The sequence below is a fragment of the Microtus oregoni genome, unplaced genomic scaffold (assembly GCF_018167655.1).
Source record: "Microtus oregoni isolate MIOR12 unplaced genomic scaffold, Mior012 000057F_ref0000458, whole genome shotgun sequence".
NCBI lineage: Eukaryota > Metazoa > Chordata > Mammalia > Rodentia > Cricetidae > Microtus > Microtus oregoni.
The window spans coordinates 2,462,679-2,490,429 of NW_024543833.1; the positions used below are offsets into that span (position 1 = coordinate 2,462,679).

At 45.9% G+C, this 27,751-nt stretch overlaps 1 protein-coding gene across 4 annotated transcripts in view; it reads right to left on the reverse strand.

The window, feature by feature from the left end:
* Positions 1-27,417, reverse strand: part of Myo5b (myosin VB) — a 279,722-nt gene extending 252,305 nt beyond the window's left edge. For all 4 annotated transcript variants that reach the window (XM_041639124.1, XM_041639122.1, XM_041639123.1 and 1 more), the window contains exon 1: positions 27,183-27,417. In XM_041639124.1, the coding sequence (XP_041495058.1) occupies positions 27,183-27,209 (27 nt within the window). In that variant the 5' untranslated portion in view covers positions 27,210-27,417. The remainder of the gene's footprint in view (positions 1-27,182) is intronic.
* Between the last annotated feature and the right edge of the window lie 334 nt (positions 27,418-27,751).

Below are 27,751 nucleotides of genomic sequence, written 5' to 3' on the forward strand. Positions count from 1 at the left end.
TGTAAACATCCTTTTCTGCTTGAAGGTACAAGAAGAATTTCAGTGCCAGTTGCAAAGCAGAACATAAAGCCAAAGCGACCCTTCATGGACTTTATAGTCTGGTTGGCTAATTCAGGGAGTACCTCTCCCCAGCCAGGGGCTTATTTGTCATTTGAGGCAGGGAGGATAACCTCACTATATAGCCCTGGCAGGCCTGTAACTCGCTGAGTAGACCAGGCTGGCCTCGAACGTGTGACAGTTCTCCTGCCTCTGCCTCCCAAGTGCTGAAATTGTACCTGGCAGCATGCCATTTTCCTGGCAAATTAGCTCTTTAGACCTCCACTTCCCCTTTATCCCAGGCCTCAGATGTGCCTCTTGAGCGTATGTCTTAGCACGGGTGGTATTCTCTAAGCAGGCCTTACACCCCAGCCCGCGGAGCTGCGTGGATGCATAGCTGCTTTGCTCAGTCACGAGAGGACACCACATTCCTGCAACAGAGCCCATTGAACAGTATGTCTGTGGTGTTCCCCCACCCACTCGCACACATTACAGCGAGGAATCTGGGACTCGGGGCCTCTCATGGAATTAGATCTGTTTAATAAAAATGACAGGGTTTCATACTAAAATTGGGTTTTTATTAAGGGAGGAAATAGAAAGCATTTAACCCGAACCTGGGTTAAAATGTGGAGACTGGGAATCTACCCAGTGATAGCATGACCACCAGAGGCAGCCTGCTTTGTGGGAATTCTTCACAGCCCCTTCTTTCCAGAAGAGCCTGCAGCTCTTGGGGAGCTGTGGGATGTCTGTGCTATGCTAGACAAGGCATCAGCCTTGCAGAAGGGTGACAAGCAACCAAAGGTGGCCCTAGATATGTAGATGTGAACAGGAACTAGCTCCCAACACAGGAAGAGAGATGTTGCTGTGACCAGCTAGAACTGCAGATGTAACCCAGGTAGAGCATTTGCCTACCATGTCCACACCCTGGGGTCCAGCCCCAGCAAAACAAGAAAATAGCCTGGCTAGAAATTCAAACCGAGGAAAAGACTTGGTCAGTCATCCACATCAACTTAGACCATGAAACCCAACACAGACAAGTTCAACAGAAGCACCATATACAGGCTGCCCATGCATGCTTCACCATTGCCAGGGCATAAATTTCAAATTTCAAATTCAGAAAGTCAACAGCCCAATTCTCCTTCGCCAGACTCTTGCTCCCTCAAGTTACCAATACTGCCGCGTAGACAGGTAGGTGGCTCCAGGGGTCATTCCTCAACCTTGAAGTTGAGACACTTGTGGACAATCAAGTGCACAAACCCTTGTCTCTGCTGTCTTCCTCTTGCCTGTTACCTGAGGGATCACAGCAGAATGAATGGGTGGGGTTCTTTGTGTAGGTGTCCTTGTCATCCGCAGCATCCTGGCCTTGGGACCCCAGCCACATACATTATAGACCAGCTCTCTTACCGCCCAACAGCACAGCTTTCTGAATTTGTCCCACGGATTCACCCTAGATCCCCAAGTGTTCTACTTCATAAATACTGATAACGGAGCCCCAGTTATTTTCCGAAATTGCCAACCTAGTGTTTGTGTGGTGCTTGGCCCTGTACATACTGTTTTTGTTTTGTTTGTTTGTTTTTTAGGTAAGCCCTATAAATGGGGCAGAAGGAATTTTTATTTAAATATCAAGTTAAAAACAAACAAACAACTAACCTAATATATCTCAATCATTGACTAATATAGTTTTCTTTAAGCACCTTCTCTAGGATTTTGGAATTTTTACTAATTATAAAATTATACACACCAGACATGGTGGGACACACCTACAATCCCAGTACTCAGGAGGCTGAGACAGGAGAAGCCAAAGTTTGAGCTACATAGTGTGACTCTGACCCCAAACCAAGAATGAATATATATACATTATGTGTGTGGCGTGTGGTTATGACAAAGTACATGAAATAAGTTTTTCAATTGTTTTTATTTCTACCACTTGAGAAGGCACTTCACTGTTTGGAGTTTTGATCTCATGAGATTCATCAGCAGGATAAAGTGTGTAAAGATGATACATCTGTGTGATGGTTTGAAAGAAAAGGTCCCGGAAGGGAGTGGCACTATTAGGAGGTGTGGCCTTGTTAGAGGAAGCCTGTCACTGTCCATGCAAGCTTTGAGGTCTCTCTTGCTCAAACTTACTTCACTCAGTGTGACACTGAGTATACTTCTTGTTGCCTTCTGATCAAGATGTAGCCAGCACCACGTCTGCCTGGATGTCACCATGTTCCCGTCATGATGAAAATGGGTCAAACTCTGAAACTGTAAGCCACCCCCAATGAAACATTTTCCTTATAAGAGTTGCCGTGGTCATGGTGTCTCTTCAAAGCAATAGAAATTCTAACTCATACAATCTGTAATTTCAGCACCCAGGAAGCTGAGGCAAAAGGATCAAGAGTTCTAGGACAGCCTGGGATACATAGAGAAAATAGCAAGACCCTTCTCAAAGTAAAAGAATGAGAATGTCAGTCCAGGGTTAGAGTGCTTGCCTAGCATGTATAGAGTCCTGTGTTCAGGCCCTAGAACCATCCGCTCACCCACATGCAGACATCCTCATCATGTATAGAGTCCTGTGTTCAGGCCCTAGGACAATCCGCTCACCCACATGCAGACATCCTCATCATGTATAGAGTCCTGTGTTCAGGCCCTAGGACCATCCGCTCACCCACATGCAGACATCCTCATCATGGATGGAGTCCTGTGTTCAGGCCCTAGGACCATCCGCTCACCCACATGCAGACATCCTCATCATGGATGGAGTCCTGTGTTCAGGCCCTAGGACCATCTGCTCACCCACATGCAGACATCCTCATCATGGATGGAGTCCTGTGTTCAGGCCCTAGGACAATCTGCTCACCTACATGCAGACATCCTCATCATGTATAGAGTCCTGTGTTCAGGCCCTAGGACAATCTGCTCACCTACATGCAGACATCCTCATCATGGATGGAGTCCTGTGTTTAGGCCCCAGGACCATCACCTCACCCACAGGCACACATGCTCATCAGGAAATTACAGCTGGGGGCTGACAGGGCCACGATTCATGACCTGAGAGAGCAAGGAAGTGACCATTTTTCCCCAGGTGTCTCTAATGTAACAAGGCATAGGTAGGCTCTGCTTACCTTCCAGCAGAACCCAAGTTCGGCTATCAGTTTTTATTGCTCTTGGAAAGAACTGCTAGTCCTGAATGCACACACTGAATCAATGGTTTCAATTTTTTAAGTGAACATTAAAGATGCCAAGAAAGTTTTAAAGAGCTCATTCACTGGAAAGGATATTAAAGACCAACAAATTTAATTCCATCCCCGAAGCACATTTTCCATGGCTGCCATCCTGGCAGGCGTGTATGCTCCTGCCGAGAAAGGCTCTAACTCAATATTTAAGCAAAGACAAAAGAACCCCCTGCACCGCCGTGGGAGAATCCTTGCTGTGTTGAGCTGTACTTGTCTTCTTACATAAAGGGACAACAATGTCAGGGCTGGGGAGATGACATCAGCAGTTCAAAGAGTGCACTGCTCTTGCAAGAGGACCCATGTTCTAACACCAGAACCCACGTTGGGTGGCTTACCACAGCCACCTTGAGCTTAGTTCTTCGGGGATTGGACACTCCTGGCCTCCTAAGACACTAGCCTTACGTGCACAGACTCCTACTCACATATACAGATACATCATATACATGTGTGTGTGTGTATATTTGGAAATTATGTATTATTATATTAAGTATACCTGTATATGTGGCAATGTGCCAGGTGTCCTCACAGGCCACACGCTCTACATTTCCAAGAACCAATAACCACCTTTCCCATCACCCAGCCCTGAATTGGACAACTTAAGCTACACAAGTGATTGCCATGAAGAATTCCCAGGATCTGCTTCCATTCATCTCCCTCAGTTCCACATCCTGTTCCCCCACCCCTCAGCCCAAAAATGATTGAGCAACTGGCCAACTTCTAGATTCTCAATTTACAGCAGATGAAAAATGAAGTGGAGAAGACAAATGGCTTCAAAAACCAGAACTGGAGTGTTCTGTGAAAGGGCATAGAGACACTCCCTCTCTTTGCTCACCCACCGCCACCCAAGTCCAAATCCAATAGGCTGTCCATCTTATCTCCCTTCAGGAAACCCTGTTGCCCTCTACATGGCTACCCAGGCTCAGACAGGCAATGATCCGTAAGCAAGAGATTATCTCCTGTGCCTAGGGCTCCCTGTGTCCATTTTTTAAAGCAATATATATAACTAGAATGTTCAAGTCCTCAAAATAAATGGAGCCAAGCACATCTGCCATCTGGCCCACGGGTGAGGCAAAAATCACTTGCCTATTATTTATAGAAATCTACATATTCAACATAAAGGCTACTGCTGCCCTGGGGGCTTACAGTCCAGGTTCAGGAACAACTCGGAGATAAAAGATACCATTAGAGAGTTGTTAAATTTCACACAGGGCCAAGGTTCTGTGGTGTTTATTTTGCACTTATATGAAGTGCCACATGGGGCCTTGGCTGGTTTTGTTAATTCTAAATTATTCAGCAGTGAACTGATAGATCGCTAATTAAAGTACTAACCCCAGGGCACAGGCCAGCTAAGAAAGGTCCTCTTGGCTTCACTACGCTCTCCAACAGCATCAGAGCCAAGCCTCTCTCCCCTCTTAACTGCCACAGCACACCCGGCACACTGAGGGCCTTGACCTCAGGAGCTACACTGGGACCAAGACAAGAAGGGAGAGTTGTGATGCCTGGCACTTTGGACAGCAGGTTGTCTTTTTCTGGGGTACACCTCAATTCTCTATGTTTCCCATGTTTCAGGAAACTGAAGAAGAAAAAAAAAAACCACTTCAGTAGCAGACATTCCCCCACCTCCTGAGCACTCCCGCTGTCCTCTTCAGAGACATCAACACCAAAGGGCAGCATCTCCAGGACCCCGGATGGAAGCCACCACTCTAGCAGCACAGCAGGAGTGTGGTAGCACAATGTCTAATCCAGCTCTTGTCCTTGCTATTTTACTTAGTCCAAACACCCAGAATTCAAAGTATAGGCTGTTTTAGAAGCCTGCCTACAGTTCAAAAGTACATAACACCTACTCAAACACACCATTGAACTTCTAAAAATATAGGTCTGTGTAACACTAAAAATCTGAAAAAATCCAAGAAGTCCCTTGTGGTACTGCCTAGTTCTAATGTGAAGGAGAAAATGTGCCTTCTAATGGATGGAAGGAGATAAATCAACCCCCAAGTAACCATCACTCTGGGAGATCTGTTTCTGTGAAGTCTGGGAGAGACAAGAAAGCAGCAGAGACAAGTTTGCTTTAGTAAGTGCCTACTGAGGACCAGAAGACAAGGCAGGGAGAGAAACCTGCCTAACACAAGTGATCAGAGTCAATACCACCAGTAACAGGGACAAGTTAGACCTGACACACCACCCAGTAGTTTGCAACAGTCGGCATCGTCCAGAAATACGACTCAAGTGGAGAACCTAATGCTGACTACACGATAATCTTCAAAACTGTCCAAGCCCTCATGCTGAGTAAAAACTAGACAAAGTTCTAGAATAAAGTAGACGAGATATGTAATCCTCGTCTGGGTTCTTTACTACCAGGGGTGCTACTGACTTGCCAAGACGTGAAATCCACTTCAAGACATAGGATGATTTCTAGATGATGTGTGCAATTTTTCTGTAAACCGGAGAGAAACTAAAGCAGTGAAGAAAATTGTTCTGTTAATTTTTACTTTGTGGATGAACCTGGGACCTCATGCAGCTCTGAGCTTCATCTCCAGCCAGGACACCCACCCCACCACAGTTAAGAGAGTCTTCCCTCTTTACTCGCTGTGGACCCACATGCTGGCCCAGACTGCCCACTCAGAAGGGTGATTAAAAGGTGGGGGCAGGGAACCAGGCTTGGATAGTATATGTCACTGTAGAACAGTAACCCTTTTGGGGATGCCTAAGATCAACAGAAAACACACATATTTACATAACAATTTATAACAGTAGCAAAATCACGGTTATGAAGTAGCAATGAAATAATTTATTGTTGGGGGTCACCATACCATGAGAACTGCATTAGGAAGGTTGAGAACCTCTGCTGTAGAAGAAGTTTCTGGTACTCTTGGTCAGGGCAATCCTATCTCTGTTAATAGATATCCAATGCTAATATATTAGACTCCATTCCTATTATTTCCCTACTATTGCTACTACAAAAAAGAATCATCAAAAACTTAACAGAAACATTCCCACATGTTTCAGAGACATAATAGCCGGGCCCAGAAGATCCAAGAGCACTTTTGCCCAGCAATGGGCAGTGAGGACAGGCTCTGTCAGGTTCTGCTTCAGGCTTCCTGGTGCCAGCCTTACAATCAGAACACCTACAAACGCCATCCCTGAAGCACGTCTCCATCCTGGACTTCAGTAACTCTGAAAATACCATCTGCAAACGGACAACAGCCACACATTTACAACTCATGTTGACTTTTATGGCCATAGAATCTCACAGGAGCCAGTGTTTAATCTAACTCCCACTCTCAGCGGTGTTGAGGTAAAGCCCATTGTTCCCGCCTAACACACAGGAAAAGTTGTTCAGAGGAACTGCCCATTTGCCCAGCATCTCGTAGTGAAGAAAGGAACAAATGGAAAGATGTGGAAGCCAGGACTCCCACACGCCAATGTTCTGACACGAAGGGTACCATTAACAACACTGAGCCTTTAACATTTGCTCCCTGGCTTTCTTAGGATTCGAAGACTGAATTATAAATGGTGATAACAAGAGGTCAGATAAGAGCGTGCAGGGAGAAATGCACTATTGTATTCGGCCCTAGAAGAAGGAGTGTGCAGGAAGTTCAATACACCTCCAGCTCTCTTGCTCACATTTATTTCAGGAGCCAAGAGCTACAAAACATTGTTCCCTGTGTTGTGTCCACATCTGTCTCCTTGCAGGCAGGCTGCCCTCAGCTGGCATCTACCAGACTCTCAAGACTTCCCAGAAATCCCATAACTGGATTGCTTGGCTATCAGTTCTACCAGACCTGGTATTCCAAGTGCCTGTTCTGTAAGACACCATACTGGGCCCTTGGCATGGATGCAACCCTCATGGGGGAGTCGAGAAGATAAGACAATTATGTAAAAGTGAAGAAACAGCCAAGAGATAAAGACAAATGCAGCCCAGAGACAGGAGTGGAGGCCTAAGAGGCTGTGAGCAAATGCCAAGGACCTTGTAGAGTATGGTCATTTACCGTAAGGGCCCAGACCAATCAGAGACCAGACTGCCTTAGGCTAAGGTGGTATAGAGGGTTTATGGAAACACTCCAATTTGATCTTCTTGAAAGGGAGAGTGCAGAAACAGAGAGAGAAAAAATATTCTAGATAAACACAACACGGTTCAGGGATAAAAAAAGGACTCCAGAAGACTGGAGTTCCTGTAAAGCGGCATGCTGAGAGTCAGCGCTCTGCCACAGGAAGGCTTCCAGCTGGCATCGCTGGAAGACCCTTCACCTCCTGTGTCAGGAAGTCCAGAGTTCTAGTAGCTTCCAGTGTTGTCTCAGCCTGAGGCAGGCAGCTACACAGAAAGGGTTTTGTTGAAATCAGTCTTGTCAGGAAGTTGAAGCAGAGAGTAGGGATGGTCCTTAAAGACAACTGACCACCCAGAGCTACTACCACTCAGCGAGCGCCGAACACAGTCCCACGTATTTCACCCTTGAAACAGACCTGACAGAGTGCCTCAGTAAGAGCCATTCAAAGCTAGACTTAGAAAACCCTTCATCAGTAGAGCATCTTCCAAGGGCCTGTTCACACACACAAATCAGGGGGTCTGATCAGAAGGGTGCTCTTAATCTGCAGAATCAGCAAGGACACTCATGCTGGGCCCTGCTGTGGACGCCTGTGTCCACTAAAGCCAATGCTTGCTAAGAAGCCCCCAACATGATGCAGAGAAGAAGTGAGAGCAAACCGATCAGCTGTCATGGTCCCCTCTGATGGCCCAGAGAAGAACACCTACACCAGAGCTCAGGACTAGAGAATGAGAATCTGGAGACATTCTGAACACACCACAGTGAGCTGCTTTGGTCAAGATGAGACCAAAGCCTCTCACATTCAGGGATGAGGTGTCTCCCTCATCAATACCAAAATTATCTCTAAAATGACTTGGACAACTTTGCCAGCTATAATACAACTCTATGAAGTGAGTCTATAGAGTGGCATCTGATTTTTTTTTTGGGGGGGGGGGAGGTTCGAGGCAGGGTTTTTCTGTGTAGCTTTGGTGCCTGTCCTGGAACTAGCTCTTATAGACCAGGCTGGCCTCGAACTCACAGAGATTCACCTGCCTCTGCCTCCCGAGGAAAGGCACTTGCCACCACCACCCAGCCATGGCATCTGGTTTTCACGGAGCACCTTCTGTGTGTTAGACATGTTCTAGGAACTAGAGATGCAGAAATGGACAGGGCAAATGCTTCTCTCTAAAAGCCTTTGCAAGCAAACATCTGAAGGACAGAAAGTGACGCCAGAAAATGCAGCAGCTTGAAGAGGTGGCTTAGGAAAAACCTGAATGACAAGAAACCACCAAAGGCCTGGGGGAGAATATCCAGGGAGAAGGATGGACAAAGGCAAGAAGCCTGTAGTGTTCAACAAACAAGGTAGTGGCTGGTGTCGATGGAAACGGCAGTGTCCACAGGAACTTGTGAGCCGGGGAGACACAGGCCAGGTTATCCAGTCTGGCAGACCCAGCAAGGCGGCTTGTCAAAGTGACAGAATGTGACACTTCAGGGACTTATCTGGCCACTATATAGAGAAATGACCGGAAGGAGACGAAGGGAGCAGTGAGGAACCAGTTAGGAGACAGACTCCATAACCCAGGGGGACCATGGGGTTGCACAAGGGAGAATGCAGGGATGACACCTGGCTCTGAGTGCCAATATATTGTGACACTTACTGAAGCAGCAAAAACTGGAAGAGAAATAGAGATAGCTACAAGAAAGCTCATGTCCACACATTTTTATTGTGAGGCAGAACTTTTGAAAATGTGTATCCTTGCAGGTGGAGTCTAACGCATCCCTAATGCATCCCAGCAATGATTAAGGATGAGTCAGTCTGACTGGACGAAGGCTACCCAGATAGCTGATAAGTTATTTCTGGGCGTGTCTGTGAGAATGTTTCTAGAGGAGATTACAGTGGAATCCAGAGTGAAGAGTCCCTCCTTACCAAGATAGGGAGGCATTTTCCAAACCACTGAGGGCTCAAACAACAGACAGGCAGAAGGGCAAATTCATTCTCTCTCATCTCCTTCTGCCTCATCTTCTTATTGGGTCCATTCCCAGCCCCTTTTAGGTGGGGCATCTCAACTGTCATTGCGGGCCCTCAAACGTGAGACCACTTGGTTTTTGAACCTTTGAACTATATCACTAACTCAACCTCAGCACCAATATCTGTATTATTCTAGGTTTCCAGATACACCAAATCAATAGGGTTCGGAAATATACAAAGGGAGATTATGGCATCAGACATGGTGGCTCATGCCCAAATCATAACATTTGGGAAGTTGAGGTAAGCAGACTGCCCCAAGTTTTAGTTCTAAGATAGCCTAGGCTACAGAATGAGACATTGTCTCAAAAATTTAAAAAAAATTAAATAAAATAAAAGGGAGATTATAGAAATTAGCTCACATGGTTATAAACTGGAAATTGCCATAACTAGTGATAGGGAACTAACTCCTTTTAGACACAGATAGTTGACTCCAAGAAATACCTGCCCACACACACAAAGCACAAGCATGCAGATGATGGGACCTCACCATCACCCTCTAATTCCCTGTAAGATCCAACACCAGGATGTCATCTGCTAGAACTCTAACTTCAGGGACTGCGCTTCGGTCCATCTTACAGTGTCTACCAACAGTTTCGTTTCCTGTGTCTTCTCTACGCATTTCAGGGCTCGTGTGAACAAGAACATTAAGAACATAAGTAGGAAAGAAAACAAACAGAAAAAGTACATGTGGGCAGGCAGCATTACTTTTAAAACAGAACACTGGTGCTTCCTGAAAGGGAAATCCAGAAGCCACCCACTGAGCTATTTCAGGGGCATCTCCCCTTTCCCATGTGTCCAGGATTAGGATAGAATGTAACTATGTCCTCCTAGTCACTGATGCACACCCATGAGGTGGAAAAGCGCCTTCCTTGTCTTCCTTTATGTTACCTGGTGCTGCTACAGTTGCAGCAGCGCCTTAGACATCAGGCACTGGTCCTAGAAGAACACACCCAGGCCACAGCTCTGGTCAAGCGACAGAGTGGCAGGAGGACTCAGGGAAGACAATCACGCCAGTACCTCAGCACGTTCTTGACTCGCCATTAATGAGATGCTTGAACTAAAGCTGGTCAACTTTCAGGGTGTGATGGGGAACAACATCCAAAGCAATCCAGGTCCTGGCTAAACTTAACTGCAGTTACCACTCTTCCAGGGCCATGCTTGAGCGTTTTTATGGCCAAGGGGGTCTAGGAAGCATCAGCCCCACCATATCTCCCAGGAAACTTTAACTCTCCTCATAATCACTCCCCCTCATCTGCCTCTCTATGAGTCTCTCTTATATGCTGGGCTTTTCATATTTCTTACTATAGCTCCAATTAAGTGTTTTCCTTTATAAGGGTTGTCATGGCCATGGTGTCCCTTCACAGCAATAGAAACACTACCAAGACATTTGTGTTTGTTTGGGGTTTGTGGCAAGATTTCCCTGGGTTACCCAGGCTAGCCTGGAACTCAAGACTCTCCTGCTGGACCCTCCTATTTGCCATCATACACAGGCTTTTATCTCCTTTTCCCTGGACATCTGTACATATTGTGGTGTCTAAACACCTCCTTGCTCTGAGCACCTACCTTTAAATTGGTTTATTAATCACTTACTGATTCCCCCCCCCCTTAAAATGTACCACGGAAAGCTGAGAACAGTAGCATCCCACCAAGGGCTGCTGCAGGATTGTGAAATCAAAAGCGGTTAGACTGATCTAAAAAGAAATCAGTTTAGAAAACAATACAGTGGAAATCATATCTTTATGGTGGGCTCAAATCTAAAATCAATAATATAGCAAAAACCACACGGTACCTAAATTCTCCTTGAAAATCTCCAGGTCTGACCATTACAGTAAAATGTCTGATAGTGAACGAAAATTATTGCTTTTATTTGGCTGGTTTGCTGTTTACCTCTTTTGGGTGGGGTTACTTATATCCATCTAGCTGTATTTCTGAAATCTAAATGCATCACAAGCCAGACTTTATCCAAACCATATCATCATTACTTTGTTCTCTTCAAAGGACATCTGTTGAGGGGTTGGGGGCGGGGGTTCCTTCATATTTATCCTCTCTTCCACACCTGTCTCCTGTCAAAGTCAACCCTCTTGACAAAAGCCACCGCTGACCAGAGTGCACACGGGAAACTCTGTAGAATTTCCATCCTACAGTCTCACTCCTGCAAGCTTTGTCTAGATAATGAAATGGAGGTTGTAAAGAGGGTAATGTGATAGCAATCTTACTACACTGCATAAAATCAATAGTACTCTCCTTTTCTAAGGTCTCGACAATTTAAGCAGCTACTTTTTGCCTGTAAGACAAGTGTGCATTCCTGAGCATCATTTATCATCCCAGGTTCTTTTAAAAAAAAATCATTGGCAGATGTTTCTTGCCTGTGTATCTTTGGTTCCATCTGAAGGTATCGTGAGCCGTGTTGCACCAGGACCACTCTGCCTTCTAGGATGAAAAGTGCTGTTTTATACGGAATGGTTAAAGGGCTTTGATGCATCTGCTCAATAGAATAGCATGTGCTAAACTACTTACATGAGGCTGCCATCCTTTATTTTATGGAAACAAGGCCACCTTGCCCACCTACCCAAAATGGTACTGAGTCAACTCTGCTCTTTACAGTGAGCTCAAGCTAAGGCCATCCAAGACAACAAGGCATAGTACTGAACATCAGAGATAGTCCTGAACAGACCCCCGCAAAGAGACTCTTTCATACTTCCAATATTATTCTTTTTATGCTCTTGAGGAATCATTTCTAAAATTGTGCAAACTCTTACATATAATAAATAGTGTATAAATATTTTTACATTCAGATTTTTATAGATACTCATCACTGCCTTCTTTCTTAAAAAGCACGGTAGCTTATGGAAATTATTATTTGGTATCAATATTTAATGTTCTCACGGTCTCAAGGAACTGCACAAAACTTCAGCTCTGTCCCATCCATCCCATTCAATCAAGTTGTCAGCCCATGAGTCTGGTTCTCCTAAGGTGGTCCGCAGGCCCAGGCGAAGGAAGGGACAGTTTTCCAGGCTACAGTGGGCCCCATTCAAGTGAGCCTTTTTGAACATATTTAAAGCCCCCTTGAGATCTTGATCACATCACCCACTTAACTGTAGCTCTTGTCAAGAGGGCCCATTCTTCTAAATATCTTGAGGCAGCAGAGAAGCATGCTGAGGCACTGAGGGTTAGGCAGGAAGAGCAGGCCACAGAAGACAACAGAAGCGAACTGAGGGGTGTCAAGTTCAGACTCTCCCACCAGAAGGATGCTACATCCTACCCTGGTCATCTCTGAAAGGTAAGAATACTGATAAGATGCCATCTTCATACACTACTTCTGAATAGCTTTTATGATATTGCCACCCTTGCGTACAAGGACTAGACCTTACCTTTTGCACCTTATGCTGCATTTGGCATCAACAGAGTCTCATAGGTAGATATGGCACACAACACTGCCCAGCACACCAAAGTCAATTAAGACATCTCAGCTGTAGCAATAAGGCTGTGTCATGCACTGTGAGCTAAAGGTGTCATCTCAGCAAACAGAGTTTCATGCTGTCCACAATACATCACCAAGTGCACAGCCCAAACTGCGATGGAGTCAAATCTACTTCCCAGCCATTAGATATGCTATTAAGACAGAAAATACAGTAATGAACACCATCAAAACTTTCCTGGCTTGGTGCCCTAAGCTATGTCTATTCTAACTATTGTATGGTTTTTTTCGTTTTTGTTTTTTTACAATAACTCAAAAAACTATGGTCTCTTAGCACATCTCCCTTACACAGTAAATTAACAGAAAAACTGCAGATGCCTAAATGTAGCTCAGCAGGGAAGCCAACAATGACAAGTCACAGAAAGCACAAGGTGAGGTTTGAAATTCCAGCTCTGAGCCAAGTGTTTGCTTTTCTTGCATGAGATAAAGTGGGAAACATTGAGAGCCTCGATAATCTGGGTGGCGCTCAGCTATGCCATTTCAGATCAGGCTAGTACTGTTTCAGGCCTTTGGGTATGTTACTCACAGCTCCAGACACTCCGTTATTCTCTGGCCAGCACTTAGGCAGTTTCTGATTCCTGAGATGGTTCACACTGCAACCTGAGCACCATTCAGACAGATGCCCTCAGCGCTCGTCCCAGTAAATGAGGGTGCACATGGCTGAGTGTTGTGTAACCCCAGCCTGGTGAGTGGGGTTTGGTTACACACTGCCAGTCACAGTTCAGGGATATTAGCACAGCGGATGGTCCCTGGAGTGTCTATTAAGGGCAGATTACAGGAGGTTAAGGAATGCAAGTCGATGGAGAAGGGAGGAAGTAGAGGAACAACCAGGGAACATAGAGAAAATGAAGAACTCCTTTAGAAGAACGGATGAACAAATCCAAGGAGAAATAGGGCTGACTCTGTGTGGTGACAAATGGAAGGGTGGCAACATTATTTCTGAGGGGCAATGGCAGTCATAGCTCCCCATCTAGACAGAAATATCCACCAGCATTTGGAGTGGAAACAGATTATAGGAGATACCAGGTTTCAAACTAAGGCAGAAGGATACTCATTCCATAAATAAGAAACAATTCAGTCTAGGGCCAATCTTCCAGATCCTAGTCTGGTTTTCATTTACTTTCTGGATAACGTTGATATGCCCAACTAGGAAAACATATCTCAGGTACTAGCAACACCCATGCTTCTCAATAAAGGAACATAGTTCTCCATCATAGTAATCAGCTCGGCCCTTGGGCCAAAGGGGTTGCGAGGGCAAGCCTCCTCGATTCAAGGTAGGACCTGCTCACAAGCTGCCAAGCAAGAAGATACTCTCAGCTGAGTATATGACTCCACAGTAGAGTACAAAGCCCTGGGTTCAATCTTGAGAAAAAAAGTGGCTGCCTTCTACAAAAGCTTCAGAACTTTGATTTTCTGTGACAGTCACAACAGTGAATGATGGAGCCATCCTAAAACGGAACTAGAGATTAAGAAAGGGTATTCAATCCATGGCCAAGGCAAGCAGACAGGAATAGATCAGAGAGCATGACGTCTGACTGATAGCACTAGCACGGAAGGAAATGCACCCTCTCTCCTGCTGAATGAAAACCAGGCACCCAGAGTCATGGCATACTGAGAATTTTTCTGGATCCCCAACACTGGCTCTTAGGCCAATCCCTAAGAGACCCCCATCTATATAAATGCCTTAAGCTTGCTAAGAATAGAGGTTAGAGCTGGTGACGCACGCCTTTAATCCCAGCACTCATGAGGCAGAGGCAGGCGGATCTCTGTGAGTTCGAGGCCAGTCTGGTCTACAAGAGCTAGTTCCAGGAGAGCCTAGATCTTAAAGTGCCTTTCTATCCCTAATAGCCACACACTAAGAGGAACCATTTCAGTTTGCTCTGTTGCTATGATCAGATACAACTTAGGGGAAGAACGGATCTACACTTCTTGATTACAATTTGTCATGTGGGAGAGTCAAGGCAGGAACCTGAGGCAGAAACATGGGCAAACACTGCCTGCTAGCTCACTCAGGCTTGAGGAGCTTCTTAAGCAGCCTGGACCACCTGTGCCAGGATAGTGCCATCCAGAGTGGCCTCCTACACCCCCAGTTGAGATCCCTTTTCAGATGACCATAGGCTATGTCACAGGAACAGTTAAATTTAACCAGACAGTCACGTCAACATGACTGTATCTAGGCGGCCCGCCTCACTGAACACTGCAGGTCTGAGGTGACTATTAGGCCTCCAAGCCAGAGCCTCAGAAGTCTGTGTTCTCTGCATGCCTGAGAGAAGGCAAGCACATTGTAACCACAAAGTTTCTCCATGATACTGGTGCTTTGTGAGGCTAGAACACTCACCTGAAGACTGGCCACCCAGCACATAATGGATAAACATCCAGAGCTCCCATCCTGGCCTTCAGGATGACCTACACTGTCTTAACCTAGACTAGTGATTCTCAACCTGTGGCTCTCAATCCCTTTGAGGGTGGAATGACTCTTTCACAGGGGTCACCTAAGACCATAGGAAAGCAAAGGTGTTTACATTATGATTCATAACAGTAGCAAAATTACAGCTATGAAGCAGCAATGAAAATAATTTTATTGTTGGGGGTCACCCAGCATAAAGAAATGTTTTAAAAGGTGGCAGCATCAGGAAAGTTGAGAGCCATTGCCCTAGAATGTGGCTTTCCCAACAAGGTGACATCTTCTAAAGACATGGCGTCATCACCTAAGACAGTTCACCTGTTACTTTTCCCAAACAATCCTCCAAAGATTACATAGATTTTTATTCAGGGCTTACAGCAAAGTTCAGTAGCATGCACGTGGTCTATAACTGTCACCACTGTCTATAACCTTCACACTCACCTTGCAAAAGTGAAATTCTGAATCCATTAAACTCTCTCCTCCCCTTCCAATGACCACACCATTCCACTTTGTCTCCATGACTATGACTATTCTAGAGGCCTCATATACTATGTTGACTCATACTATATTCATCTTTTCATAACTGGCTTATTCCACTTTCTCCCCAAGCACATCTTGGTGCAGAATGTGTCAGATTTTGCTCAAAGCTGATTATATCCCGTTGTATCTGTTTGCTGCATCTTGTCAGTCTGTTTGTCCTTGCAAAGGACACCCGAGTGACTTCCTGATGGCAGATGTGACTAATGCTGTTCTATAGCCTCCTTTCCTATTTTGCTTTCACTCACATTCACTACCAGACTACCTGGCTGGCATGACAGGGATGTCCCTTCATCTTTTCAAAGACCATTTTAGGGTACCAGGTAGAAAGTCTTTCCATTTGATTTTTAAATCATAAGATATTTATTAATGCCATTATACTTGTGGGTAACTATATGCCCCTGAATTAACTTATTTGTATTTATACATAAATTTAAGTCGACCATAAATCAATATAAGACAGTTCTGTGAGTTTCTAAATCTGAGTCCATAGACGACAGTTGCTATATCCAAATGAGTGTTCCCCGTCGATGCTCTGTGGTTATTGGACACTGAGAACATTCAAAGTTAACAGTGACTGCACAATCACAGCTAGAAAGAAGCCAAACAAAACTGGCATCCAAGGCCAGCAAGACAGCTCAGTGGGTAGAACACTTGCTCAACCTTAGTCTAACAATCTAAGTTCATTCCCTGGAGCCCAAGTAAAGATGGAAGAGAACTCCGCAAAGTTGTCCTCTGACCTCCATGCAAGTGCCAGTCCTCACCCCACAAATACACAAAAATAAATCTAAGAGACTAACCCCCAGGGCGACACATCACCGAGAATGGCAGTACATCAGAAAATCCCTGTCCTCTCGGTTTATTTTTAAAAAACTTTTGACTTTTGTATAGAGAAAGCCTGTCATTCAAGCACGATGGTGTCTGCCAGCGGAGATGAGAATCTAAAGAGCGCATCATCAGGTGTGAGGCCATTGTCAGAGGCAGGACAGATGGGCCGTATCCTTTGCCTCTGCCCTCAGCAGCCAGCCTCAGAGAAATGGTTTATTTGGATGTACAGGATCTAAAATGTACAGGATCCTAAAAATCACATTTTAAAAGCTCTGCCATTGCTTTGGTGCACGAAGCTTGTTTCAGTCAAACATGTACACACAGGGCAAACAGACTGATAGCAAAGAAACATTAGTTTCAGACTGAGTAGACATTTGTTTTCCTTATTTTAGCAGAGGCAAATTGAGAAGGCGATTAAGTCTGATGAGATGAGGTCAAGCAGTTATCTTCCTTCGCTGCCCTAATACTTCCTTAATACTAACTTCACACAATAAAAGAACTCAAGGTCAGAAGATCCCTTTGACAGCCAGCTGGTCCTGTTTCTCACGCTAGCTTCTATGCTCATGCAGATACTGCACTTTGTTAGTTTGCCCAAGTGAACACAGAAAAGATGCTATAAATCTTCGGATGGATACCATGATGCCTATTAGCTTCTCTGAAGAGTGAAACTGATCCCATTGCTAATTTTTCTTCCCTGGTTTACTGTTGCTGTTTTCCAAGGCCTGCTCTGCTCAGTCTCATGCGAGGTGTGAAGATTCACATCTATCCCTCCTCTCACCATGAAAAGATCTGTAAAGTCTTAGTGAGAAGCTTAATGAGAACTTGTAAGTCCAAGGGGACTGAAAGATCATGCCTTTGACACAGGGTGACCTTATGAAGGCAGGGATATATACATGACCAAAATTATGGGAGCCATTCGAAGTCAGAAACAAGACTGCTTTATACTTTCACATCCACCAAGGTTGTTCCCCTGCTATTTCAACTTCCAACTATGCTAACCCTTTGAGTGGTGTAAGAGAAAAGGAAAACGCCATTATCTACTGCCTTGATCACTTTTCTACCGCTGTAACAAAATAAACACCATGACCTAAGCAACTTACAAAGGAAAGCATTTGCCTGGGGACCATGGATACAGAGGGTAACAGAGTTTGTGACCATCATGGCAGGAAGCATTGGCCGCAGGAAAGCAGCCACGCAATGGAGCAGTAGCTGAGAGTTTGGATCTGACCCACAGGCATGAGGAAGAGGGGAGTGAGCTGAGAATGATGCGAAGCCCAACCCAGTGACACATCCTTCATCAACACCTCCTAACCCTTCCCAAATGGCTCTTCCAACTGGGGCCCAGGTATAAAAATGAGCCTATGGGGCCATCCCCATTCAAGCCACCACCATCTACTGGCAGGAACTCCCCACTTTATAGTTTTAGGCAAGTCTAAGAAGAAATATCTTAGAGGAAATAGATTGGCCTTCTGCTGCAGACCTAAGCCAACACCTGACCCAAGTACAGCAGAAGATAAAGTTAAGGTAAAGGTGGTTCCTTGTCAAAAAGAGTCATGGCCTAGAATAGGAATGGAGGATTGTAGTTAGAAGTTGAACTAAACCAATGACATTTGCTTCGTGACCACAGAATGCCAAATCCCATCTTGAGGAAGTTGAGGATCATGAACATATGATTCAATGCACGTTTTCAAGGAGAGCAATTTTCCAAATATACACATTTGGCCACTAATTGCATACACAAAAGACAAATTGCCTGTGTTCTCAACGCTTTCTATTCGGCTTTGAAACTTCTGCTCAGCTCAGTGACTCACGTTCTTCAGGACTTTTAGATATTTTGTGAGATTATAAATTACAATATTTCTCCCACATCAGAGAAGGAGCAGATAGCTCTATATCCGGATCTAGAGCTATCTGCTCCTTCTCCAGCACTATGTCTGCCTGTATGCCACCATGTCCCCTGCCATGATGACAATGGACTAAACCTCTAAAGGTTTAAAAATGCTAGCCCCAGTTAAATGCTTTCTTTTATAAGCGCTACCGTGATCATGGCACCTCTTCACAACGATAAAAAACTAACTAAGACAGACGTTGGTACCAGGAGTGGGGTACTGCTGTGACAGGCCTGATCATGCTACTTGTTGGCAGAATGTGGACTTTGGAACTTTGGATTAGGAAAGTAGTTGAATACTTTAAGGAGGACTCATAGGAGTGTGGAAGGCAGTAGTACCGAGAGCTATGTAGAGCAATGTAGCAGCTCAAGAGGTTTCATACTAGGAAATGGCCTAGGGAGCCTTCTTGTAATATTTTGGTGAAGAATGTAGCTGTTTTCTGTCTTAGTAGGGTTTCGAATTAATGGCATTGCAGGAGATTTCAAGACAACGTAGTATTAACTTTGTCATGTGGTTATTAATGGTCACTCTTATGCAAATCTATAATGAAGAAGAGCAAGCTGAGGAAGGAAAAATACAAAATGAAAAGTTTGAGGAGAAAAGGAGAACCAGGAAGTGTAATAGAGCTAAAACCAGTGCCCGTGTAGATTTAAAAGTTTAAAGAAAAGCCTAATGCCAAATGGGGTAAAGGGAGCAGTGACTTCAGGGCCAGACCCCATCCAGCTAAGCTTCAAACTTGTGAAAAGGAATTCTTTAAACAAGCTTAAGGAGTGAAGGAAACCATGGAAAACAGAGAGCTGGTAAAATGAAGGTGAGGGAGCAAGTTCCACCCCCAGCAACCAGAAGAAACTGGCAGCTTCAGCCATGTGGTTTGGCTTTGGAGTCAAGGATACAATAAAAGGATTGTGAACTATTCCTCCAAGACTAAGGAGAGCTGCTGAGACCAGGTGTGTGTTAGGGGTGTTCCTGTATGGAGGCCCAGAGAGGCCATTGTATGAAGCTGTGAAGGAGAAGTCTGGATTGCCTTGGAGACCCCAAGATGTTAGAGACGCCAGAGTCATGGGATCCCTGCTGAAGAGAGCTGTTAACAGGGAGTGGGATCGGCTCCAGAGAGAAGTGTGCTGCAGTCAGCAATGTTGAAAGGAGCTGGAGATCTGAAGAGCGCTTTGACATCCGACATGGAGACGCAGAGTTTGGAGCTTGCCCTGCTGGTTTTCAGATTAGTTTTGATCCAGTATTTCTTCATTATGGTCCCTTTCCTCCCTTTTGGGATGGTAATGTATATCCTGTATCACTGCATGTTTGAAGTATGTGATCTGGTTTTTGAGTTTGATTTTTATAGGGGCTACAATTAAGAGACTGCCATGAATCTCAGAAGAGACTTTAAACTTTTAAACAGGGACGAGGCTGTAAGAGACTATGAGGGCTTCTGAAGTTGGAATGAATGTGTTTCTGCATTATGAAATGGTTACAAGTCTATGGAGGCCAGGCAGTGGGATGTGGTGGTTTGAATTAGAATGGACACCATAAACTCATAGACTGGAATATTTAGACCCCAGGGAGTGGCACTATTTAAAAGGAATAGGAGGTGTGGCCTTGTATGTCACTGGGGGTGGGCTTTGAGGTTTCAAAAAGCCCATTCCAAGCCTAGAGTTGGAGTGCTGCCTGTGGATCTGGATGCAGAACTCTCAGCTTCTTCTCCATCACCAGGTCCGCCTGCATGCTGTCATGTTCCCTGCCATGATAACAGACTAAACCTCTGAAACTGTAAGCAAGCCCCAATCAAATGCTTTCTTTTATAAGAGTTGTCGCGGTCATGGTGTCTCTTCACAGCAATAGAACTATGACTAAGACACAAGGTCATATTATATAGCCATTAAAAATGATAAACATCGGCCAGGCATGGGCATACTGATAAACATCAACACCCAAAAGGCTGAGACAGGAGGATGGATAATCAGGAGTTAAAAGTCCATCCCAGGCTGCATAGCAAGTTTTAGGTTAACCTCAGAAATACAGCAAGATTCTGTCTCAAGAAAAAAGAAAGAGTAAAACTGCCTTTGTGCCTCAGGAAAAGTAGCCAAACATTATTATTTAGAATAAATATAAACTTGGATTTCGTTTACCTTGTAGATACATATTATAACTCTAAAGCAGCTTTGACTACCATAAACAAAGCAGAACTCACACAACTAAAACTGTAACTCAATGGTAGGCTCCTTGGTGAGCATGCCCATGACCCTGAAAAATATAATACAATAATATAATAAAAACATATACTACAAATTATAAACATAAGATATAAAAGAAAATTTCCTTTTCATTTTGAGATATGGGTGTCACTATGCAACCCTAGCTGACCTGGAACTCCCTGTGTAGACCAGGCTGGCTTCAGCTTTACAGAGATCCACCTGCCTCTGCCTCCCAAGTACTGGGATTAAAGGTATGCATCACCAACATTTTCTAATAAGCATCTTAAGAAAAAAATAGGTCAATTAAAATATTTTACCAGTGTGTGTGTGTGTGTGTGTGTGTGTGTGTGTGTGTTCATAATTTCAACACAATTGTTAAATTAAGGAAGGATTTTTACTCTCCTTTTTCTTGATAAGTCTTGGAAATCTGGTAGTTTACTCTGACAGCCCATCCCAGCTTGAACCAGTATCTTTTCAAGTGCGCAGTAGCCACAAGCAGTTCCTCTTCCCGACAATACTCCAGAAAATGCATGTAAGTTAATAGTGGCTGCTTCAGTAACCAGACAAAGGGTCTTTGTCTTTCCTATGAATTGTTGCAATAATCACTTCTATCAGGAGGAAAAGGGGACTCGTATGAAAAAAATGCTTTTTAATTTTCTTTTTAAAGCATAAATTTAAAACTTTCCAATTGTTCTTGTTCCTTGTTTCCCTGGGAAGGGAACAGGAGCGTCTTCTCCCAAACCAGGGTGGTCTATACCATTTGTGCTTGGCAACTTAGTGAGTTCCCCCTTGCTATTAGTACCAAGGGTTGAAGGAAAGGGCCCCAGCCCTGTAACCACAACAATCACAGCACTTTTAACTAGAGGGGGGATGCTATAGGGGGAAGCAAGCTAAAGAACAGTGCCTTGTATGGTATGTGCTGGAAATAGTGCATGGATTAGCACATAATCTTCCAGTGACCTTCTCATGACGCAGTTTTTCACAGAAGTCAAGACTTAGGAAAAGTATCTACTTCAAGGCATCAGAGCTGGAAATCTCAACGTTCAGTATCTATGGTGGTCCCCAGCAAGATCACGATTGCAAAGGCTCGGGCTGCCCTGCACCAAAGCATTGCCCTTATTAACAGGATACTAAGAGACAGCTATGTCTTTCCAAAGAAGATTCCAGGTACTGTCTATACTATTATGAAATCTCAACTTTGATCTCTCTTCTAAACTACTTATATCTCAAATAATTTTCACTTACACAAACCACTGTTCCTCCAAACTCCCCATGCTGAAATCCAGAGTCATCCTTGACTAGCTTGATTTGCATATCTCTATCCAGTCTCTTGCTGAAACCAGAACACCCTCCCATCTTTCCCTTGCTCATCATGAAACACCAAGTCCTGGAATCAGGACTCTCTAAAGATAAAGAGCAGCAGCAAGTACACATAGTACCCATATCCTAAGATTTTAAGTTCCATTCTTTTTTGCTGTTTTGGTTTTTTGTTTGTTTTTTCAAGACAGGGTTTCTCTGTGTAGTCCCAGCTGTCTGGAACTCGCTCTGTAGACCAAGCTGACCTCAACTCAGAGATCCGTCTGCCTCTGCCTCCTGAGTGCTGACTAGGATTAATGGCGTGTGCCAAACACTGCCCAGCCTTAAGCTCCATTCTTTAAAGGAAGCTGACAGACAGCACCCAGCCAAAGGACCACTGGTTCCAGGTCACCTGCAATTGGGAACAGAGGTTAAAAAAAGTGGGGGGACTTTTAGCTATAGACAGTCGGGAGAAACCATTATGTCAGGCAGCCAGTGCCCTGGGAAAGATGACTGGGTGGATCAAATGTCTTCACCTTGTGCAGGCCTCACCCATAGAGACCAAGTACCTTGAGTTGCCTGGCATCCACCCCAACAAGGCACTCTGAAGTATGCCCTAATTTGGGTTCCCATAACCATTTCTGTCAAAGAGATGCTGTCAGGGCAGTGTTCTGGCAAAGTGTGTGAGGCAGGGGACAGAAAAAGCAAAGAAAACAAACAATATAATCTGAGAAAAGTCCCAAGGCGATGAACCCTGCAAAGGAGTTCTGCAATGGCGCAGGGCACATCTCAAGGCTATTCCAAGTCCCAAGGTACTGGGGGTGGGGGACAGCATGGACACCTTCCCACTAGTCACAGACTGTCATCCTGTGTGGAGGATTCAAACTTTCGGGTTTCCAGGAAAAGACAGTGACAGGTGTTGTCAAAAGGGCACAGAAGTAGGTGACTGAGAGTACCAAGACACTGATAGGGAAGAGAGCACAAGGGACCTAAGGCTGACATGGACAGCATCTGTTGTCAAGGATCTCCAAGACCTCTTTAAGGTCTGAAATATCATCTTGTTTTAGGATGAAGGGCAACACAGATGGCAAGAGTAAGGACCGAATTGTCTTCCGGTGGTGAGGCGGCGTGCAGTGAACCAGAATTTAGGGAAACCTGTTTACTTGAGTTATAGGCAAATGAAAGCCAAGAGACACCTCCCTAAATCACATGTATTCTGTTTCTCCAGGGAGTAGCATTCCTCTCAGAACTCTTAGTAAAGGCTCCTCGTTCGAGGCTGACACTCAGGAGGTGTGTCAGCCAACAGTGCAAACTGTGGCAGCCCCCAGAAAGGCACTGCCAGGGCTGAGGTGTTGTCCAGTAGTAGAGTTCCAGCCTAGCCTAGACATGGCCCTTAATCCCACCCCCCCCAGCACTGCAGAAAATTGAAACATAAGCACACATTGAGTTTTGCATTAGACTGCAGAGATACAACCTGTCATTTAAAAGCTAAGCAAGGGAAAGGATTATCTGGGAGTACTGTCTCAACATCAGTGACCTTCCAGTCAGTCTGCTAACTATAATCAAAGTAGCAAACATAAGATGTCTTTATTTAAAACACTAAAAAGCAGTGTTTACATTTTGTATCCAGAATAATCCTCTATAGATTGCATGACTCAGTCTGAGAGAACAGGCTATGCATAGTTTAAGACCAGGCTGTCTTCTGCAAACATCATATCCCTATGCTCCTACATGCTTGGGCTTCCTTCTGGGGCCTGTGCAGATCAAGCCCACGTTGTGTTTTCTAGGGGCTGGAAAACCAAGCACTAACTTATGTCATATAGTGAGCTCTTGTGACAACAGAGCCAATTGTCTGCCCCACCTTTCTCTAAGAGTCAATGAAGATGACTCACCTTGATGTCACTCTGAAAGTGTCTGACACTACCTGATTTTCCTTTACCAGCCTCACTTCAAAGAAAGCAGTTACTCAAAGATAAGGGGATGGGTATTCTAAAAACAGAGTCTGTGTTAATGAATAGTGCTCTTCACCAGTGAGAAAAGTCACGCACAAACACAAACACACACACTACATAGCTTATGAGCCTAAAGCTGAAGAGAGAAAAGGGGTGGAGAGAGAAATCCTTGAAATATACGAATAAACCAAACTATTGCCCATAACTATTTAATGCCCATAGGTTATGTACACCTTATATAATGTTTTATACTCCAATAACACCTCTCAACTAAAGCAATAAATACAATCAATAAAATTTCCATCCCAAACATTTAAAAATACTGTTGGAGCCGGGCGGTGGTGGCGCACGCCTTTAATCCCAGCACTCGGGAGGCAGAGGCAGGCGGATCTCTGTGAGTTCGAGACCAGCCTGGTCTACAAGAGCTAGTTCCAGGACAGGCTCCAAAACCACAGAGAAACCCTGTCTCGAAAAACCAAAAAAAATAAAAAAATAAAAAAATGAATAAAAATACTGTTGGAATACAGAATAATTATTCCCATCATGTATAATATATTAAGGTGTGTAACTCAACCCAGTGTTTGATCCACAAGGAAAGCCCACTAGTAGGTTAAAAATAGAAGGGAACATTGGCTATTTCAATAATACAACAAAATTAACAAATCATCTGCCCAAGAAACAAAGTGTTTCTGTACAATTCATGGTTCACACTCAGAATCCTGCCTGACAAGCAGGGTTACAACAGTGAGAAGTCCGGCGGTTTCTCATACTGAAAGAGCAATGGCAACCCAACTGAGAAACCTGGAAGCTATCCAGTCATAGTGGCAGATACTCAGGAGGCAGAGGGAGGCGAGTCTCTGTGAGTTCAAGGCCAGGCTGGACTACACAACAGTCAGAGCTAAATACCCTGTCAACAAAATGAAACACCCTGGAGGCTTAGTGCTCAGTCACAGAAAATCTTCTTGGTTTCAGTTTCAATAACTTAAGGAAAACTGGGAACCAGAAATCCACTAACAGCAGAACTCTGTTTGTTCATTTTTGCTCTAATTATTCCAAACACTCCCACCAACAAAGATACTTGACTTTTTAACTAGTTCCTCCAGGACCTGGGGTTCTGGCCATAGACAGATAACGCAAGAAAACACTGAACTTGAAACACTCCAGGTTCAGACTCCCAGTAATTTACCACCCCTGCTAGCATGGACTATATTCACATCTAACTAAAAATCAAATTGTTTCTAATGGTCTACTTGAAAAGAAATTCGGTATAAATGTTTTTGTTTCTCGAAACTAGATCTCCAAAGTTTCCGAGCATTCAGCAAGTCATTAGCTTCATAAGGCAGCAATTAAATGCTGTCTGCTCAGGGACTTCAGGACTTGGTGCGGTTTCCCGTCTCTCTCGTACTCGCTGTTGCTCCGCACACGGTCACGGAACACGGCTTCAGCTCTGAACACTCCATGCAGCGCGGGTTGTTTTTCTCTGCCTCACTGCTTTCTGGCCTCCAGACCAGGTTCTGTTGAGCCTCTGAGCGCCAGAGCTGCAAGCTGAAAGGCTCCTCCCCTAACTCCCACGGGTAAAAAGGGTGGCGTGCATTTCCCAAGCTGGAATTGCTAGAGTTCCAGCCCTGCCTAGCACCTTCTCTACCCTTCTCAAAGACACTCGTATCTGTCAGTGCTCTGGAGCTCCTGGTGACCCCAAAGGCTATCCAAAGCAATCCAGGACTGGCCCCCAAACAGGTTTCACCCTCCTTCATAACCAGTGGACGAACTTTAGCCCTTGTTGACCCAGACTAGGTACAGAGAAAAGAAGAGATTTCAATTTTTTTTCAAACTAAGATGGTCGGTGAGCCCACGGAGCTGAAGGGCTCCCCCATGCGCTGGACACTAGCTAGCAATCGCCAGGTGAGGATGCGGAAGTTCCTTTTCCTACCCCGCCCAGACCTGTCCACAAGGCCGGTGTAACAGGAATTACAAACTCACCTACAGGACTGGTCTACACACAGCGCGCTTGCACACACCTACCCCTCCGCACAGAGGTGTGCAGGCAGGCAAGTGTCAAACAAGTCCCAGCCACCAGAAAAGGCTAACAAGAAAATCAGACGTCGGGATATACGGAACATGTTTTAAGGAAGCGGGGGATGGGTGACTAAAGGCCCTGACTTGCTCCCCTCGCCCCGGGACCAGGCAGAAACCAGAAGGGCTAGGGCTGTGGAGCCAACGCCTGGGAAGCTGCTGGTCACTTTAACTACATCACCTGCCATGCGGTATCAGGAGCAGCAGCTCCTGCCGCACTTGTTCCTAATCCTGAACCGCCCCCGAACCGGGAGTGGAGCGCATACCACCCTACCTCAAAGATAACTCCACCCCTGGTCAATAATTACTCCAATCCTCCCCCAAATACCTGATAACCCCAAAAGAGCTACCTCAAAATGCCCATTGTGGGCAAATTAACTATTGGCTTCCTGGGCTGAAGGGATGGCGCCTCAGTTAAGAGCATTTGCAGCTCTTGCAGAGGACCCTGGTTCAGTTCCCAGCACCCACTCCAGTTCCAGGGGCTCTGATGCCCTCTTCTGGACTTCTCAGTGCACATGCTGACATGCCGGCATATATATTATACATACATATAGACATACCCATAATATATATATATTATATAAATAATCAAACTAAAACAATTATATATATATATTTTTTAAAGAATGTATTTCCCTGGGATCACCAGAAACCCCTCCAGCAACTCTCTAGCCCCACCCCACCCTTACCCCTACCCCACTCAGCGCCCCTCCCACCCAGCTGACTCCTCATCCCTCTCCACTCCCAAGTTCAGGATCCCTCCGGTCGCCACACACGCACCAGAGAAGACAGGTCAACTGAGGGGCACTTGGCACTGCAGGGGACCTAGAACAGAGTCCATAAAGAGGACATGGGGGCTGCATGCCAGGTGCCCCATTGAAGCTAGTGTCTTACCCCGGCTCCCAAAGGGTTAAGACGCCCCTGTGGTTTTAGGCTCTCAACAGGAGACCAAGACCGGGAGAGGACGAGAAGGGAAGGGCAAAGTGGACGTAGGCGACAGGCCGCCTGAGTGGGACTGAGCTGTGCTGCTGTCGGGGGACTCTGCGGAGCCGCCAGTAGGTGCAGCGCACTCCCGGAACACCCAAACTTTCTCCACCACCCAAGTTGGGGGTGCCAGGGACAGAGGCCACAGAGACGCTGGCAGGGGCGTCCGAGAACCGTGGGGAAGGTGTCCCCGAGCGTGCCGTGCCGCACCTGTGTCCCGGGGCCGCGCCGGGCCCGTACTCACCCGGGTGTAGAGCTCGCTGTACGACATGTCCCCGCGGATGGAGCCGGAGCCCCGGACACCTCCCGGGACGCCGGGTCGGGGCTGCGCTCTGAGGCCAGGCTCCTAGCTCGCCCGCGCGCTCTCCGTGCACCGCCGGTGCAATCTCCCCGGACCGGTCCCAGTTCCTCCGCGCTCGTTCCTCGGGTGGACCGACCTGCTGGCGCCGACGCCCGCTCGCTCCGGCCCGCGCGACCTTTACTCCCTGGGCGGTGGCAGCTCTGATGCTGCGTCCGAGAGTGGCGGGAGGGCGGGGAGAAGGCGCGCCGCGCTCCGGGCTCAGGTACTGAGAGGAGGCGAGGACGCGCGACCAGGGAGGGAGGGAAGTGGGGGGGGGGGGGGACCCGCGCCTCACCACGGCCGGCCGCCGCCGCCTTTGAGCCCTTAGCACCCCCGCTGCCACCGGGTCCTGGGGCGGGGGGCGGGGCCGGCGAGGAGCGGCGCCCCGGGAGGTGGCACGCGCCGCCCCCTGCTGGCCGCCGTGCAAACGCCGCACAGGTGCGGGCGGGCTGTCGCACCTGCCGCCCCGCGAT